A 20,537-nucleotide genomic window follows, 5' to 3' on the forward strand; every position below is an offset into this window, starting at 1 on the left:
TTTTTTGGTTCTCTGCCCAGGTTTGCAGGAATTGAGCGTGGTGCCAGTCACATTCAGTCACGGCCAGAAAGAGCATCCTGATCGTGAGCATATTGTACTGAGTCAGAGGAGGCCGCAGCCAGGCACAGAGCTTTGGAAGACAAGAGAGTTCCATCCAGGCACTCTTTTAGGGATAAGGTAGAATATCTTTGGGGCTCAAAGGAAAAAGTCTTGATTATGCTTTACCCTGGCAAAGAATAAAACTATAATTTTTGCACTTCAATTGCATGTGTCTTTTTCATAATGCTAAATCCCAAGAACATTCTTTGCCCTTCAGTTTTTGCATGGGTAGCCTTTAACATGGGAAACTGGACTATTTAATTGATCTTATGACTTCTTGAAGTACTATCATTTCCTTAAAGGAAAGAATTAAAGGAAACCAGTGTTCTGCAGACCATCCCATCACTAACAATGTTGCTGTTGAAAAAATTGACTGATCCTTCCTAAAATGGGTACTTGTTCATTCAAAAACATTTCTCTTCTTTTAAGTCTTTGGGCAATTAAAAAAAAAAAAAAAGAACAGTAACCCATATTAAAATGATTAAATACGAGGATGTTTACTATTATAGAGACAATGCTTCAGAACTAAATAAATGTAAAAGCGAAACCTTTACTCATTGTGAAAGAATAATCGTGATGTTTTCATTTTGAAAATATATTCTGCAAATGAACTTCTCAAAATATATTCTTTAAGTCCTCAAGAATGTATGACTATGGAAAAAAATAATTACCTTTTCAACTTGAGAGGAGGAAAACTGTTGGAACAGTTTAGGTAATGCCTATCCAATAAAAAAAAAAAATGTTTCTTGGACCACAATTCATTCTCTAAACCTTCAAAAGCCTATCATTTATCATTAATTTTGAAATAAAACAGGAAATACCTGTACTAAGAGAACCTTTGAAAACAAGCAGAATAATTGGCAAGGAATATTTTGGGAGGCACTGACAATAATGTAATGCCTGGATTAGTCTTGCAAAAAAACATGAAATTGTAGCTGGGAGGCATATGTAGCTAAAGATTCAGCATTCCAATGCTGAGCATTGTAACTCAGTTCTCTTGATATTCTGACATATTATTTAACAAAAAGCACATGGAAGATGTTCCCAGAACCCAACTGCAGAGGTCCTTTGTGAATCAAACTTCCACTGCTGGGACAGAGCTCACAGATAGAATTGGCATAAAGCAATTCAAGGGCTATGGTGCCAGATAGTTTTTGACAACAAGTAAAAACACTTTTAAAACATGTTATGTGTGGGGTGCCTGGGTGGCTCAGTCGGTTGAAGCATCCAACTCTTGATTTCGGCTCAGGTCATGATCTCGGGATTGTGAGATCAAGCCCTGTGTTGGGCTCTGCCTGCTTAAGATTCTCTCTCTCTCCCTCTGCCCCTCCCCCACCCAGAGGCAGGGAATCTGTGTCAGCTCCTGCCCAGGGTTCTAGGGCCAACGCACGTATTTGCAATAAGTACCCAGAAGAAAGCTACCCTTCGCTTCCCAGAAGCCAGTAAAAGTCTGCCAAACTTCATGTCTGTGGATCTCACTTCAGGGGCACGTAGAAATCATTTTCTATTGACGGTTTCCAAGGGCTGAAGCCAGCAGCTGGTGCTTCCATGCCTTATCAGATGACAGATTCCTAAAAACCATCACAAAAAGATAAGCCATATCTGCCTGGCCTTTTCTGATCAGGGCTTTCAGTTATCCGGACTCTCTCCATACCCTCTGGGTCTCTAGGATTGTATATCCTAGCTGGCTGTCAGGTGGATGTCCCGCTAGCCCCATTTCCTGCTTTTCTCTGGCTGGACCCATTTGGACAGCCTTGAGTACACCCTTCCTCCATACTAGGAAGGCTCATTCTCTCCCAGCCTGCCATTCTGAAGCCTTGCCTTTACTCTGTTCCTTCAATTTGGAACCCTCCCCACCAAGAATTGGAATCGAAAAATATACTGGATTAATCAAGGTGCAATCTTTCAGCTTCTCTCATAGACAACTTCATCTGCTCCCTTTTTGTCCCACACCCCAGCAATCTCCTTCCCTTGAGCCTCATGGCTCCCTCCCTCAACCTTAGCTGCCAGCGTATCTTGTCACCATTTAGGCCTGTCCTCTTACTCGTCTCCTGGGACCTGAACACAGACCATCTAACACTCCCCTAATTCCATATTCCATTTTCAGTCTTGGAGCTAGGAATGATATGCCTTAGATAAAGTGTCAGAACCGCTACCTTCCACCTTCATGAGCGAGTGGGTGGAAGAAGAAGACCACACACGATTCATGCTCACTGCTATAGCAGACAAACTCAGTGGATGCAGATAATCAAAATATATGCCTTGCTCACATAACACCATGGGTTGACAGCTGGCTTTTCCTCTACATGGAAACCCTGAGACAAAGGTCCTTCCATTTTGTGGCTCTCCTATCTCCTAGGGCTTCAGATTTATGTGTATTCAGCCCACTGATGGGGCAAGAGAGGATGGAGAACACAGCACTACACACACGCACTTCTTAAATGTCTTGGGTGGAATCACATTTTCACCTAGATGCAAGAACCTGGGAAATCTATGTGGTCCCTGACCTGGCAGCCAGTTGTCCAGGGACAACTCTGCATCATGGAAGTAGACATTGTGCTGTCTCTGCCACAGACAGTAAGCCTCAATTGCCTGCGTCAAAAAGCTTCCACGCTAAGAAAAAATTAGTATGTAATACTATTAAGATAGCTTTCTCCAAACAGACCAAATAGTGAATAAAAAATATATGTGGAGAAAGAATGGGAAAAGAAAGTGGTTTGAGAATTCTCAGAGTATTTTATCTATAGTGCCCCTTCCTCTTACATATAACAGTATACATAGCTGTATGTATCTGATTTATCAATCTCCTATAGTTAAACATAGATAATTGAGATACGATCTTATGTAACTGGTTTCTTAACTGCCTGTAGCTAAACACACCTAGGTGGATAAAGTACATGGAAGGGGTATCAGGACTTTCTCATTTTTGTCATTGCATACAGAGTAAAAGCACAAAGGTCTATAGGTCTAAGAATACTTGGCTAAGCAGATTCATGCAACATACATTAAATGCCTACTATGTCTCAGTCATCCTGGGCATAAAAACATTAGAACAATAAGCAGGGTCCCTGCTCTCAATAATGGAATGGAGTAAAAAGTGCATGTCAACGTGGTCCATTCTTGAGATTATACAATCCTGGGTTTGTCCTTCCAAAAGAAAGGTTAGATGTCAGAATCTGCTACAGTCCACTTGGAAAAAAAAACCAAAAAACAAAAAACCAACCAGCTTTAACAAATGTTGCGTAGATTAACTGTATTGCTCAGGGAGGGTAGAATCTATGTCTTTTATTATCAGGGCTGGTCATATTATTAATGGGCAGATAGCTGCTTACATGATACACTTTGAGAAGGTATGTATGGTCCTTGATGGCAAATCATTTTTCATTACTTGCTTGACTTGGAACGCCACAACTTACTGATAAGTTAACACCTGGAGCCAATATTGGGCATTATCAGGCTAAGCAGTGTAGCAGAAAGAAGGCCTAAGTGAATCAATTACAGGACCAAAAACTGAAAGGGAATCAGGGGGGCTTTGCTGGGCTGGCCCTGTAAGTAGGAGTCAACCTGGAGTTATCCCAAATCAAGAGTGAAGAAAAATTACTACTTTTAGGGTTAATGCTACGGTAAACCTCTGCTACTCCTGAGAATGTACCCAATCCCCTGGCATGTTGGGGAAAAGAAATCTTGAAAAATAGTTTGTGAATCTTTCTTCAGAATTTGGAAGTTGAGTTATTGATTCAAACAGGGTTTTTTACACCATAGGGATGGAAATTTGGCACGAGGTCCATTGAGAATGGCAATGTGCAGGCTTTCTCCCAGACTGCCAAGCACATCCAGTACTTTTTCAGACTCCCAAAATCCACCACATCTTTTGGTTTTCCCTGTTTGAACTCAGCTCTTATCAGGAGCCTTGTCCTGAAGATCCACTAGCTGGAAATAATACCTCCACCCTCCCATTTCCCTTTGTTGACTTCTTTTATTGCATTTACTGTATTTTACGGTGAGTTATTATTTGTGTGCTCCTTACTTCTCTTACTTGATGGGAAACTGTTGGCAGTAAACTGTGGTGGTTAAGGACATACTCGAGTCAGACAGATCTAGAAGAGCCCCACCCAGGCCACTTAATAACTGTGTGACCTCCAAGCAATAGCCAACTTCTCTAAGCCTTAATTTCTTCCTCTGAAAATGGATATTGAATAGTATGTGAAATATCAATAGCATGATTCTTGGAATACAGCACTCATGAGCATCTGCTAGCCTTTTTAGACCCTTTTCCTTTGTTAGTTAATGTAATAATTTCAGTCTCAAGAAGCCAATGTTCTTGGGGTGACTGGGTGGCTCAGTTGGTTAGCATCTGCCTTCAGCTCAGGTCATGATCCCAGGGTCCTGAGATCGAGCCCCACATCGGGCTCCCTGCTCAGTGGGGAGCCTGCTTCTCCCCCCGCCACTCCCCCTACTTGTGTTCCCTCTCTCACTGTCTCTGTGTCAAATAAATAAATAAAATCTTAAAAAAAAAAAAGAAGCCAGTGTTCTTAAAGCCATTTTCCTGAGGAGAGCCCTGCATTGCAGAGTTTACATAAACTTTCTCAAGGTTACGTAGCTGGTTGGTAGAAGAATCTGAATTTGAACGCAAATTGTGTCTGGGCCACCTCTCTTTCTAGGACAGCAAGGAGCCTCTATTTACTTACACCAGTAACTGACTTGTACTATGAGGTTTTTTTTTTTAAGATTTTATTTATTTATTTATTTGAGAGAGAGAGAGAAAGTAGGGGGAGAGGCAGAAGGGTAGGGAGAGGGAGAGAATTTCAAGCTGACTCTGCACCAAGCACAGAGCCTGATGCGGGAATCGACATCGTGACTCTGAGATCAGGACCCTGAGATCACGACCTGAGCCAAAACCAAGAATCAGACACTTAACCTACTGAGCCACCCACGTGGCCCTATACTGTGAGGCTTTAATGACAACTTTTGTGTGTCTTTCCCCACCCCCCCACGAAACAAAGAGGCTCCAGTAGGGATGGACCTTGGCTCAAGTATCTCTGTGTTCATCACAGAAATAGGATTTAATCGGCATTCAGTGCTTTATAACTTGAAAATTGAGAACAGATACTATTTTTAATTCTGAGCACTGATTTGTTAATATAAGAATATATTTAAACTGTTCTCATACCAAGATATTTCACTGATGCCATAATGCTGGAGTTCCTAAATGTAAAGTTCAAGAAGGAAATAATTTAATTACATTTTCTGAAAAAGTACATAATAGTCTCTAAATTTTATTTCTCTGTAGCTTAAGAGTCAAAACCAGAGAACACCTAATTTAATTTTGTGGACATTTCTCCCAAAGGGGTTCAGATGATGATGATGACAGCAAATCCTACTAAAAATCTCTTCAGTTCAGTTATTCTTGCACTAAAAAAGAAAGGCAGACAATGGGGATTTTAAAACACTTAAATAACATTCTAACGCAAAACTGAGTTTTAATTTTTAAGTAACCTACTTTGCAAAAAAAAAAATATATATATACATAATTCATTTTTATCACTCCTCCTTATTCTTCTCCAAATTCTATCACAATCATAAAATGGTAATTTATTGGTGTTTTAAAGAGAATTAAAATAACAATTACTTTTAATTGTTTTCTTCTCAGACACTGACCATACTTCCCAAATTAATTTATACCATTACAGAAAACATTTTAGCTCTGAAATATTGAAATAGTCTTTATTCCACATATTTTAAAACTTCTCTCAGTTGGTCCCAGATATTCATTTCAATGGAGTTTTTCTTTGGTCACTCAATAATTCAACCAACATTTATTGAGTGCCAATTACATGCTAGGCACTGTGCTCAGTGCTGAGGGACGCAAGGCTGAGAACATACTTTCCCTATACTCAACAATCTCTCAGCAGACATTTAATGAACAATTGTATTTTCCTGTTATAGTAAAATAAGCAGATACAAATTCCTCTAAGCATCATTAAGTAACCTCTATTTTAAACATGTCTCTATTGATATAAGACTCCACTATTTAAGGCACTCAATACACTGTTGAAGATTTTTAACCCCGAATCTGATGTTTTATTAGTTTCATCTCAAGCTACATTTGCTGATACCAATGAAGGGTTTTTGTCATTTATTCATCTGATAAATATTTAACTGTCACTGGGTATAAGGCAACATGTTCGTTTCTCTGCAGGCTAAAATCCACCAGTAAGTGGATGCAAAATTTAATGGAAAAGGTAGGGGCCTGAGCTGGGACTTTGGGTAAATAGAAAGGGAAACATATTTTCCAGTTACTGGCATTTGCATCAGGGTTAATGAGGATGATACCATTTAACTGGATGAGTATTTCCTCTCGAGAGATTTGCCAGCCACCTATTACTAAATAGGGTTTTTAATCCAGAACCCTTTCCTGCTTCCTAACCCTGACACTACATTTAAATGACCGAGAATATCCTATATCCACTTCTTCAAAGATTCTAGCCAGCTTCAATCAATTAGGTCCTAGGTCCTTCTCCAGAGTCAGGAATCTGTACCAAAATAATAACAGGGGCTGGAGTGGGATGTAAATAAAAATGACTTATGTTCAATAGTATTCAATTCTTTGATAATTTCACTTCTATAACATAGAGTTTATTTGCTCTTTTAAAAAAATTAAAAATTAAAAGACTATAAAACCACATTCTCCAGAGTCAAAGGCAGTTTCCAGGTCCCAAAAGGGCCTCCCAAGTATTTAACACTCAAAAATGTAGGAAAAGTAAAAGCAGCCAGGGAGAGGGACAGCTTTTCTAATCCAAATTTCTCCACACTCCCGCTCGCTGCTTTTCATTGCTAAGTGGCTCTTTCTCTCTACATTTATTCAACAAGTGTGTCCTGCCACTCTCCCCCATGGACAGGAAGGAGAGGCACTGTGTGTGTGTGTAACTTCTTTAACCAGTCGGTGGTGATGGGAAGGAGGCTGTGAGGTAAAAACTGATTATGGAAATCCAGCTCTGCGAGGTTCGGTTACTGGTCAGGGTCACGGTTTGCACACAGAAGCACCAGAACCAGAACTCAGGTGTTTTCCTGCAAGTCTGAGGTCTTCATACAGCTGCCTTGGAGAGGTTTCATAGTTCAGGTCTTGCCCGTCTTGGACCTTCAAGTCAGGTGTGAGGGGTAACTGGTCACGGGTTTTCTGGAGACAAATTTTACCTACCAGATCGGCACTTCTGTGAGTCCTGAAAGAACTTGCATCCTTCAAGTCACTAGTTTACTAAGAATGGAATTAGTTTCTTAACATTCTCTGTTCTCCACATGCCAGTGACACTCTCCCTGGAAATTGTTTTCTAGGATGGGCTGGCTGAAGCTGAGCCTCTGGGACAGAGGAAAACCACTTGGGAGATTTGACCCTCCTTCTTCACCTCCAGCTGTGCTCTGTGGGAGTCCTCTGACTAGGAGCATCTTAAGTATATAATCCGAATGTGGACCTCTCCATTTTAGTCTCTGTTCCAATGTCAAGCCCCTGGATCTTTCAGGTCTGTCCAAATTCTTGTGTGTGGTTTCCCTGAGATCCTGAAGATTTAAAAGAACAGCAAGGCATCTCAAAGCCTCTTGGAATAAATACATGCATAGATAGTTTGCAGTTCAGATTGATGTGTTTTTAGTACTTTACAGCAGGGTAGCCTCTGTTGGTCAAGCACATCAGTGTTCCATTATTGGAATAAAATTTGGTAGCATGCCAAGTGTCTTCTGATTTGACATCAGAATGATGGCCAACTTGAAAAAGTAACCTAGCATCTGTGAAATTCCTTATCACTGAGATAATTGATTTTATATCGGCATTTTCTAGTTTCCTCATTTGCTTTTGCTTTTCTTCCTGAGCAGCATATTTATTGTTTGTTATTTTGGATCAGTTTTTGTGATGCTGGTATTAAGTGAGACAGCTATGTAAACAAGTTGCAAGGGATTATTAGTTTATCAGTGGAAGGATGTCTGGTCCATTGCCAAGATTCATTGATCTGTTTATTATGACTCTACTCAGTACAATTTTAGTGGCAATTTAAAAAATGGTCTTAGGGTTTCATTTACAGAAGTCCACTGGTTCATTTATTAACCCGCTTTTGAGGGCTAACTCGCTGTATAATCTTACCAGCGTTATTATGACAGTTGTTATAATACACCACAGCCAGGGAGCAATATCCCAATTATATGTCCTATTGTTTCACTTGTGATGTGAGAGCAATACAAATTGTTGATGATAATTATGTTGATTTTCAGCAGTTTGTAAATTAGTAAATTAGTACATTTAGAAATATAAATATACCCGAAGGCTAATATGTGTGTTGGGGCTAGTTAACAAGTACTTATTGAGTGCCTACGGTGTATGTGGTGGACTATAACAGGCACAGGGTAGGGCTACCAGCAATGGTATAAAACAAACAAGGAACCTGCCTGGCACAGGGTAGTTTGTGCCCGATAAAAAGGAAAGTACCTTGCTAATGGACGTAGTCTTTCCTGGTAACAAACAACCCTAAAACTTAATGATGTAGAATGATTTATTATTGTTCACAATTCTGTGAGTTGGCTGGGCTGTTCCTTGGCTGGTTTCACCTGGGTTTAGTGGTGTTAGAGGAACATCCTGTTGAAGGGTCAGCTGGGTTGGAAGGGAGAGCCTTGCTCAGGAGAATGGCAGTTAGTGCTGGCTGTGGGCTGGGCACCTTGTTTCTCTTCCAGGTGGCCTCTCATCCTCCAGTAGGCTGTGTTCTTAGGGTGAAGTTTCAAGAGGGTTGAAGAGGGAGCTGCAAGGCCTCCTGAGGTGTAGCTTCAGAAATCACATACCATCATTTCTGCCACGTTCTACTGATCAAAGCAAGACACAAGTCCAGCACAGATTCACAGGAGTGGACAAACAGACTTGAAAGGAGTGGCAAAGACACATTATAAAGGTGTATACATACCAGGATGGGTGGTATCTGTGCCATATGTTGCAATTTACCACACCTGACTTGTAAAAATGAGACTTTCACAAGGGTTATCTATGCATTTCAAAATTCCTGTTCTTTTTTTATGTATAAAAACCCAGCTCTTCTCATACCTGAAGTCTGTGTAAGTTCCTTTTCTTATGTCAGTTTAAGTTCTTTAAGTGCTGAAGAACTTGCACATATGATTTTATCAAAGCTTCTGGTCTAATGTTCTGAAAATAGTGGGCCTCTATTTGACTTAATATTTAGTTTTAAAATAGTGTACTGCAATTTATTCTTAAAAAATTGCTAGAAGGGGGTGCCTGGCTGGCTGGCTCAGTTGGAAGAGCTTGTGACTGACTCTTCATCTCAGGGTCGTGAGTTCTAGTCCCACGTTGGGTATAGAGATTACTTAAATAAATAAATAAACTTAAAAAATTTGCTAGAGGGAGATAATCAGAGAACCCTGGAAACAAAGAGGAGCTAACTAACTTTGTGCTTCCCAATGTCTAAGTCTATTTTTCTTCGGTTGCTTTTAAAATTTTAAACCAGAAGGCACTTTCTTCTTTAAACTTTGAAAGAATATCTTCTCATAGAAACAATGGGTTCCAAAGTAATAGTACAACATTGTAGGGAAGAAGGTGTGAAGTTGTTCCATATTTACAATAAGTTTACTTATATTATTTTCTGTTATTGCACATTGCTTATATATTAAAACACTAGTTTTGATTCACAGATCCTCTGGAAATAAGTCTTTTCAGAATGAAGTTGACCATGTAATTTATTTATCATTTAAATTGTTTTCAGGGGTGCCTGGGTGGCTCAGTGGTTAAGTGTCTGCCTTCGCCTTGGGTGATGATCCCAGGGTCCTGGGATGGAGCCCCGCATCGAGCTCCCTGCTCCGCGGGAAGCCTGCTTCTCCCTCTCCCACTCCCCCTGCTTGTGTTCCCTCTCTTGCTGTGTCTCTCTCTGTCAAATAAATAAATAGAATCTTAAAAAAAAAAATTGTTGTCAGTTTATTCATTCAATGATTCCCAACTCAAAAGATGCAACGTAATGTCTAGTTGAAATGCTCCCTCACTCATTTCTCCCTCACCAGCAATTGGTGCCATCAATTTCCTGTGTGCTCTTCTAGAGATAGGTTATCCATATACATGCAAATACAAAGAGATAGCCCATTTCCCCCCTCTCTTTATACAAAAGGTAGCATACTACAAATGATATTCTTCCCCTTGCTTTTTCCCCTTCTTATATATTACTCCATTTCAGAATTTCATTCTTTTTTAGAGCCACATAATATTCCACGGTATAGCTATACCAGACTTATTTAATCATTAGCCTACCGGATGGACACTTAATGTTTCTTCCTATCTTTTGCCATTTCAAACAAAGCTACAGTGAATTACTATGTCACTTTCTTCAAGTGAAAGTCTACCTAGGATTTCCTAGTTCAAAAACTATGTACATCTGTAACTCTGATAAATCTTGACAAATTGCCTTCTGTAGCAGCTGAACCAATTTACATTTCTATCAGAAGTGTGTGAATGAAGGGGTGTCTTGTTGGGTCAGTTGGTAGAGCATGCGATTCTTGGTCTTGGAGTAGTGAGCTGAAGCCCCCAGTTGGGTCTAGAGATTGCTTAAGTAAATAAACTTAAAAAAAAATGGTGTGTGGATGTGCCTGTTCCCACACCCTTGGCAGGTGTTATCAAATGACTATTACTGACTTTAGTAATTTTTAAAAAGATTTTATTTATTTATTTATTTATTTATTTATTTATTTATTTATTCATTTATTTATTTGAGAGAGTGAGAGAGCACAAGCACTCGAGCAGGGGGAGGGCAGAGGGAGAGGGAAACAAGCAGACTCTGTGCTGAGCACGGAGCCCAACGTAGGGCTCGATCTCAGGACTCCAAGATCAGGACACAAGCCAAAACCAAGAGTTGGATACCCAACCAACTGAGCCACCTGACTTTAGTAAGTTTTTAAAAAAGATTTTATTTTATTATTATTTTTTTATTTGAAAGAGAGAAAGAGAGAGCAAAAGTGGGGGGAGGTGCAGAGGGAGAGGGAGAAGAAGACTCCCCGCTGAGCAGGGAACCCAACACAGGGCTCAATTCCAGGACTCCAAGATCATGACCTGAACAGACGCTTCATCAACTAAGCCACCCAGGTGCCCCAAAAGATTTTAAGTAATCTCTACACCCAATGTGGGGCTCGAACGTACAACCCCGAGATCAAGAGTTGCATGCCCTTCTGCCTGAGCCAGCCAGGCGCCCTGACTTTAGTAATTATTATTACAACTTGCTTTTCTACTACACCTTAAAGTCAACAAAAATATTTTAATATATTCGGAGTTATATGAACAACAGTGGGTCAGGTTTTACTAATTTTGCTGGTGATGGTCTGGAAAATCAAGTATCTGTCCTATATAACTTGTCTACAGTCGTGCAGCAAATAGGGATCAAAATCAGGTCTGGGAACCCAGGTTTTCTAGTTCCAAATCAAACCTTTCAGTAGCCAAATGAAGCAGTTGAAGTTTGCCAGATGCTAACCTGTCCTATACATACCCTGATGTATAGCACCAAAATAGCTTCACATTTTGTAATTATTAAGCACTAGAAAAACAGTACAGACTATGGAAGATACCAGAGCCAATCCTAGGCAAGACGGAAACATCTAAAGTTTCCTTGTATTTATATCCACTCCCCTCTGGAAAAATCTGGAGTATAAAAGGTTTTATCACTTCTTGATACTGTCTCTGAAAGTGTAGGAGTTTAAAAAGCATTATTCACGACCTCCCCTGCAACACACATTCAAGGGTCTCTAGGAGAAAAGGAAACCTGTCTTAGTCTGCTCAGGCTACTAAAACAAAATGCCACAGACTGGGTGACATAACAGACATTTACTTCTCAAAGTTCTGGAGGCTGGAAGTCTAAGATCAAGGTGTTGACCAATTCGATTCCTGGTGAGAGCTCTCTTCTTAGCTTGCAGTTGGCTGCTTTTTCTGTCTTTTCACAAGGCTGAGAGCCACCATCTCTTCTTGCTTCGTCTTCATATAAAGTCACTAATCCAATCACGAGAGCCCCACCCTTATGATCTCATCTAACCCTAATTACTTCCCATGAGTCCCATCCACAAATACTATCATATTGGGGGTTAAGGCTTCAACATAGGAACTTTAGGACACAATTCAGTTCATGACAAAGCCTGTGGTGAATTGGGGAGGCTCCAGCTTCCCAGCCTCCGCTCTGGAATCGGTGATGATAAGAAGCCATACCTGTTCCAGATTGGAACAAGAACCAAAACCTCTCAACAGTAGTCTCCCTGGTTCCTTCCCACATTCCTTTATTCTGTACATTCACAGATACCTATTGAGCACCTCCTGTGGGCCCTGCATTGTTTTCCAGGTGCCAGGAAGAGCACTGAACTAAAGTTGTGCACTGATAATGTTTACATTCTCCTGGGAGAGAGAGACAACAAACATTTAATCTCGAAAGGTAATAGGTGCTAAGAGGAAGAAGAAAGCAGGCTTGAGGAGCAGAGAGATCATTAAAAAGCTTGGTCCACCTACAATATCCCCTTTTACTTACAAGGAATTGAACCCTCTTTCCCTTCCTTACTTGTAAATGCCCTCTGCCTCATGACTTCCTGATTCATATAGTGTTCTATGTCTTTCAGCACTTCTGAAATTACCTGCAATAGTTTTTAAGAAAATGAATACTAGCTCATATTGAGCTCTTACTATGTGCTATACCGGGTGCTAAAGTGTTCCCTTGGATTTATTCATTAATCCTCACAGAGCCTAACCCTATGAAGTAGGCAGTATTATTGCCTTCATTTTTCAGACGAGGATACTATGCCACAGAGCAGGTATGTAATCTCTCAGAGCACATCATTTGACCATGTTATTAGGAAATGATCAAGTCAGGTTTTCAGGTAACATGTGTGCTTAATCAGAGTGCCCAATGCCCCTATGTGTGAACTTAGGGTAAAGTGTATTCCATTGTCAAGTTGAGATAAAATTCACCCCTTTCAAGTGTACTAGTCTGCAGTTTTTAGTATATTCACAGGTTGTGCAGCCAACACCAATATCTAGTTTCAGAATATTTTTGTCACACACACCAAAAAGAAATCATATTCATTAGTACTAACCACTATTCCCATCTTCCTCCAGCTCCTGTCAACCACTTCTACTTTCTGTCTATATGGATTTGTCTGTTATGGATACATCATACAAATGGAGTCATACAATATATAATTTTTTGTGTCTTTCTTCTTTCACTTAGCATATTTTTAAGATTCATCCATTTTGTAGCATGTGTTAGTACCACATTCCTTTTTATGACTGAATAATATTTCATTCTATGGATATTAAATCTTTTATTTATCCATTCATCAGTTGATGGACATTTAGGTTTTTCCACTTTCTGGCTACTATGAATGATGCTGCTATGAACAATCCTGTACATGTTTTTGTGTGGACATAAGTTTTCAATTCTCTTGGGTATAATATGCCTAGGGATGGACTCTCTGTTTAACCTTTATATATAATTTTTTGAAGAAATGCCAAACTATTTTCCAAAGTGGCTGAACTATTTTACATTTTCACCAGCAGTGGATGAGAGTTCTGAGTTCTCCACATCTGTTATTATCTGTCTTTTGATTATCACCAGTCTCGTGGATGTGTAGTATCTTTTTTTTTTTTCTCTTTTAGAGAGAGAGCGAGAGAGCACACAAGCTGGGGGAGGGGCAGAAGGAGAGGGAGAAAGAGAATCTTAAGCAGGCTCCATGCCCAGGGTGGAGCCTGACGCGGGGCTCAGTCTCACAGCCCTGAGATCATGACCTGAGCTGAAACCAAGAGTTGGACGTTTAACTGACTGAGCCACCCAGATGCCCCTGAAGTAGTATCTTAATGTGATTAAAAAACAAAAACAAAACCAAAAACTTTCAGTTGTGGTATATACACATAATACAAAATTTACCATCTGAACCATTTCTAAGTGTATGGCTCATGGCATTAGGTACGCTCACATTGTCATGCGACCGTCATCACCATCCATTCACGAAACTCTTTCATGTTGTGAAACTTAAACTCTGTACCTATTAAACAATAATTCCACATTCTCCTCTCTCCTTAGCCCCTTGCGACCTCCATTCTACTCTGCTACTATGAGTTTGACTACTCTAGGTACTTCCTATAAGTGGACCCATGTAGCATTTGTCCTTTTGTGACTGGCTTATTTCACTTAACATAATGTCTTCAAGGTTCACCCATCTTGTAGCATGTGTTCAATGTGGTTTTTATTTGTATTTCCCTGATGACTAATGATGTTCATGTGCTTATTGGTAATTTGTACATTTCCTCTGGAGAGATGTCTATTCAGATCCTTTCATGGTCTATAACTAATATCCTAGACTAAATCCCACTTTTTGAATTGTGTACAACACACCTCTAGGTATTTCCCTTTATTTTTTCCCCCTAGAATTCATACCATGAAGTGTATCACTTAATCACAACCTTTGGGCTAATAGAAACTAAGTAACAGTTGCTATTCATAAATAACCGAAAGTCCTGATCAACCCTGATGTGCTTGCTGACCTAATAAAGAAAAATATTAATTATGTTAGTTAGAAATATAAATAACTTTAGAATTCATATGTATTTTAATCAGTCTGATTTTTAAAAATTGGTAATAGAGATTCTAATTAATCTTTCATTCCTATTTTCCTCATTTCAGTCCATTTTATATATTGCTGCCTGAATAATTTTCTTTTTTTTAAAGATTTTATTTATTTATTTGAGAGAGAGAGAATGAGAGACAGAGAGCACGAGAGGGAAGAGGGAGAAGCAGACCCCCTGCTGAGCAGGGAGCCCGATGTGGGACTTGATCCCGGGACTCCAGGATCATGACCTAAGCTGAAGGCAGTCGCTTAACCAACTGAGCCACCCAGGCGCCCGCTGCCTGAATAATTTTCAACAGTATAAATGTGATCATGTTATTTATTCCCTAGCTCAAAAGCTTCCATAGCAATCAGTAAGAAATTACATTTTATATAAAGAACTAGAACACAAACATTTATATAAACAAACACACATTCAAACAACAGAAATACATCTTTTACAAAAAGTTCCTACCCTTACATCATACAAAGCATTCTGATATTTTGGAATTTTTTTTTTTTTTAAGTATGTAAAGAAATTCACTAAATTGATTTTGAAAACGTTTGGAAAACACAATTCTACAACCCGCCAACCATAGCAAGGTTCTTCAGAGTATGGTAAAACTTACTCCGGTGATTTTCAAAACTAGTTGCACATTACAATCATTTGGAGAACTGGATGGGGGAAAAAAAAGCAAGCTAATCTAGATCTCCATTCTCAAAAATTCTCATTCATAAGGTCTGGGAAGGAGCCCAGAAATCTGTGTTTTTATTAAAATCTTCCCAGTTAATTCAGTCGTGCAGCCAGGTTTGAGATCAACTGTTCTGAGGTTATCCTACTTGCCCTTCCCCCATCTCAAACAAGTATTTCTTGCTTCTTACACATTCTTTCTTTGCACATTCATTTTCCTCCACCTGGAATTTGTGCCTTCTGCCTACTGGAATCTTCCAGTGCTATTTCAAATACCACTTCCTAGTTATTTCTCCAACCAGAAAGGTCTCCCTAGACTTTCTATTCATATTTGAGTTTTGTTGATGGCACTTTTCTTGCCTCACCTCACTGTGCTAATCTTCCTACTACATTGTAAGCAACTATGTTGTAATTGCCCCTCAGTGGGAGTACAATGGCCTACTCAAAGTTAGGATTTGATAAACTTCCTTGAACTGCAGTTGGAATGAAACCTTCCATTGTGGGGGAATGTGCCACTTAAGAGAGAGTTTAAGCTACTAAATAAAGTGTTTAAGCAACATCAAACTCTGCTGTATTTTAATGTGATATTACGGGCATAAATAGGTGAATGGTTATCTTTTCTGCATGTGATATTCATGGAGCCTAGCCTTTGGTTAGCTTTCCCTCAACATTCTGTTTATCACAGCCTTCCACAGGAAGAGACATTAGCCAGATCTGATTGCCCATATCCAAAATAGAGTAAAACTCTCCTCATCTTATTTGGTGTTAGGCTTCCTTAAGAGCTCCCAGTCTCTGTGACTAGAGGTTTCCAGGTCACGTCTCTGAGCTTTAAACAAATGAAATACCTAAGTGTTTTGTTCCCATCAGATTTGGCTGTGCGTGTTTAGAGCACCACTACAGTATTATGTTTTCCCATTTTGCATGGGTATAAATTAAAGCACAGAGACGATTTGATTAGCTCAAGATCCCAGAGTGACTGGCAATGATGGGAATAAAGGCCTTCTCCCCAGATTCCTGGCCCAGTTCACTCCGTACCAAACCACAGGTATGCTGCCCTTTTGCTGATGAGGCCACACAACGTTCCTTGGAGGGGATACCCACTAGCTCTGGGAGGATGAAGGCACACAGGGAGGCTTCAAGGGAGCTCTTTGGAGAGTCAGAGTAAGGGCCAATGGCGTCCCAGAAGTTTGAGGGAGCTTTTCTCAGTACGGTTTGGAAAATATGTGGTGAGCAAATACTTAATGGGGTTTTGGGATATTTATTCTAAATGTCAAGCCACTTTGCATTTATGGGTAATATCTAGTCTTGCATGTCCATCTTTTACTCTGAGTGTAATGCAAATGAAATAATAAGCCAATATAATGTTTTTAAAAGGATGCCATCATTTGAATCCTTAGAAACGCTGGGAATTTAAAATGATACCAATGACAAAGCAAAGGCGGTGATGGCGATCAAGTTGTGGAACTTGGTATCAGCATTTGCAATGACTGGAAATTCCGGCCTCTACATAAGTCTTAGAAGAAGGAAAAATCACTGAGGATTCCCACCATGTACCCAAGGTTCTATGCTCCTTGCCCTCCCTCGCCCCAATCCAACAGTGGATTCACTGGTTGGTGAACCTCATCTCATCTAGAACTAGACATTTTTGGGTCTCTTCTTACTCACAGTAAAACCTTTGACTGAGTATGCATATGCAGGTTCTCTGCCTAGCCTCTCACTCCTACTTCAAGCCTTCCCACTATTTCCCTTCCCTCAGGACACACCAACCACACTAACCTTCTTTAAATTCCTTTCTCACCTCTTCCCCACCTCAGGGCCTGTGCCTAGGAGGAACTTCCCACGGATCTTTACAAGGTTTATCATGGTTCTAATCTCAGCAGAATATCACCTCCTCCGAGAAGTCTTTGACTATCCATTGTAAAACATACAACCACAGTTATCCACCACCAACATCCCACTCCCAGTCTTTCTGGATCACAGCACCCTATTTCATTGATATTAAAGCATCTGTCACCATTTGAACTCTCATCTGTTAACTTGTTCATTGCATCTCCACTACTAGATAGTAAGCTCAGGGAAACTCCAGGCCTTTTCTATTCTGCTCAGGGCTTCATCCTCAGTACCTGGAGCAGTGCCAGGCATCTAGTAAGTGCTAAATATATATGTGTTGAGTAAATGAAATACCCATCCTAACTGAATTTAAACTAAAAAAAAAAAAAGGAAATACCCATGAATGATGTCACAGAGGAAGTGCCTCTTTAGCCCATGGTTTGCTCTAAGAAATTGCCTAATGATGATCTTTGGAACGACTTCAGCAAGTGCATTAGGTAATATCCCCCAAATACAGCTGACATTTTAGCCAGGCTTTTCAGTTCACCCAGGAAGATGAACTCAGAGTTTGCATAAGCAGTGTGGCCAGCTTCTTATTGGATAATCTTTTACACAGCAGTAGTAAAGTATGGAGGGCAGGTATCCTAGGCTTCAGGGAGCAGCTATACTGTATATGCTGCGTCTGCTGTAGGCAGCAGAAGAGCTGTGATGAAAAGCAGAGGAAATTACAGTTGTCGGGCCTTGTGGTCACAAGGGCATGTGTTGCATTTGCAAGGTCATCATGGGATAATTCAGGGTGTAGCTTGCACACATTCTGCTGCTGAAAGGGAGATTTTTTTTCCTCCCACATCCGACACATGGTTTGCCAGAGGAAGGGCACGAGATCAGCAGCACTGATGAGCTGGCTTGGTGTTTTTAGGCTACAACTCTACTGAACCAATGGCTCCCTTCTGACTCCTCCAAAAGAGCCAAAGGAATTTATTCATTACCAAGTGTGAATAGCAATCACACAAAGCCACCAGATTGCTTTTGCCTGCTATACCAGAAGGCACTTCTCAAAAAAAAAAAAATCTTAAATAATAACATTGTCAATGCCTATTGTACTAAAATCTTTGGGAGGGAAGAATGTTAACCACTTCTAAGCTAAAGATACATACACGTTCTATTTCTCCACTACAAATCTAGAAATAAAAGAAGACCACAATATAAAGCTACAAAGTGCACGGTACACTTAACTATGTGTAAAGTAGATAGAAGGCCATACAATTGCTCAGTCCTGTTTACGGGCTGGGGTGCCCGTTACTGCTATGTAACTAAGTGATTGGGATTTTCCCCCAAAGTCGTTGGTGATGTAAGAGTCAGAGAGTATGAGACCATATGGTCAATTAGTACATATGCCTATTAGTGGACAAAGCATTGACATGGAAACTGGTACCTTGCGCTATAATTCTGGGTTTTATATTTTTATGCCCTGGGGCCTTTGCAAAGTTATTTATTCTTTCTGAGCTTTAATTTCTTTACCTGTAAAATGGGAATGATAACTACCTTATACAGGGTTGTTGATAAAATGAACTGAGATAATCTGGGTAAAGTGATTTGTAGGTATTCAGTGAGTGTTACTTCCTATTTTCTGGTCCCCAGAAGATGCAGTAGCTCAGCTGAAGGTAAATAGGGTCTTCCTCTCTAGGTAAACCATGTTTTCAGCTCAACCTTCACCTCTTTACACCTGGCCTAAAGCCCTACAGCATTTTAATCTCATCAACTTTATCAAAATGGCCATCAGTCTCATACTTGTTGACTTGATGGACTTTCATGTAAATTACTTCCTGTGAGTTTTATTTGGCTACAAAACCAAACTTGGAAGGTGTTTAACTTTGGTTGGTAATTTGGGTACTTGTATTTTTTTAGGCTAGACAAGTTGAGTCATAGTTTTATATAAATGAATAGCATTAGTCCAGCAAAATAATAAATGCCTTTGCTTATATAAGGCAAATTAGAAGACAAATGGCTTATATGTGAAGGACAAGAATGAGGGCCTTAAAAATTAACCAGGCACACTTTTAAAGCATTTTCAGGGCAAGTGCTAAACAGTTATATATGGATGGAGCAAGAAGTATGTAGTACATAAATGAGATACATATTTTCTTGCTAGGAGAAAGATGACTTTAGCTACACAAGCACAGAGAACACAGGAGATGAGCAAAGATACATAAGGAGGGGGGCTCTGTTTGACACAATTACATGGCAATTATCCACAGAACTCAGAAGCAATGAGGCTTTAACAAAGATTCTTCCTACTTCAGCAGCTGACATACTACATGAGTGAAGCAACAAGTGAATGCATCAAAAGAGTATGCAATTACAATAAAGCCAACAGAAAGTGGCCTGGCCCTAATGTTTAAGTGACCAGACACAACTGGAAGCAAAACTTTATCATAAGCACGTGTACCATTAGAATCTGTGATAAGAGGACTTTAAATCCGGGGCGCCTGGGTGGCTCAGTCGTTAAACGTCTGCCTTCGGCTCGGGTCATGATCCCAGGTCCGGGATCGAGCCCCGCATCGGGCTCTCTGCTCCGCGGGAAGCCTGCTTCTCCCTCTCCCACTCCCCCTGCTTGTGTTCCCTCTCTCGCTGTGTCTCTCTGTCAAATAAATAAATAAAATCTTAAAAAAAAAAAGGACTTTAATTCCTACAGAAATATGCTTTTCATCTGAAATTATTTCATGTCTAAGATGTTTTCATAAGTTACTTCATTAAACACTTTTCTTTGTTTATGTGCCTATAACTCTTCCAGGTTTGATGAGGGGTTGAGAATGTATCATTAGGGTTTCTGTCCTCAAAGAGCTTACTTTCTCGTTAACGAGATAAGATAGACACATGTAAAACAACCATAAATGCACAAACAGCATGCAATTAGGTGATGAATCAATGATCCAGACTATAAATGCTGTAGAAGCTCAGAGGAGAAAGAAAGCCACAGAAATAAAGGAAGGTTTCAGGAACGATGTGGCATCTGATCAAATCCTTGAAAGATGGGTGGTATTTAGGACTAGAAGATAAACCTGAGATGCAATCTTCACTTTAACACTTACATGCTGTGTGTCCTTAGGCAAGATACTTAAAGCTTCCAAGCCTCTTTTTTATCCACATGGCAGGGAGGATAATGTCTAACTCTACAGTGTGTTGGAAAGATTCAATAATATGTAAAGAAGATGATAAAGAATCTAACACATGGTAGATAATAGATAATAAATTTTAACTATAATCATAAATGATCTTAATGTAGTTGTACCTCGTTTTCTGAGCAATTTCA

General features: G+C 39.9%; 1 protein-coding gene across 4 annotated transcripts in view; it reads right to left on the reverse strand.

Annotated features, from left to right (window-relative positions):
• Positions 1-20,537, reverse strand: part of LOC117999042 — a 47,583-nt gene that overhangs the window by 20,155 nt on the left and 6,891 nt on the right. For 2 of the 4 annotated variants that reach the window (XM_034987942.1, XM_034987945.1), the window contains one exon: positions 4,959-5,511. The exons of 1 other annotated variant lie outside the window; for it this stretch is intronic. In XM_034987942.1, the coding sequence (XP_034843833.1) occupies positions 5,451-5,511 (61 nt within the window). In that variant the 3' untranslated portion in view covers positions 4,959-5,450. Of the gene's footprint in view, positions 1-4,958; positions 5,512-19,850; positions 19,888-20,537 lie in introns of those variants that run through there. One more of the 4 variants, XM_034987943.1, reaches the window with a different exon arrangement.

The sequence above is a fragment of the Mirounga leonina genome, unplaced genomic scaffold, assembly GCF_011800145.1.
Source record: "Mirounga leonina isolate KUSES-001 unplaced genomic scaffold, KU_Mleo_1.0 Mir_447, whole genome shotgun sequence".
In the NCBI taxonomy this organism is placed as follows: domain Eukaryota; kingdom Metazoa; phylum Chordata; class Mammalia; order Carnivora; family Phocidae; genus Mirounga; species Mirounga leonina.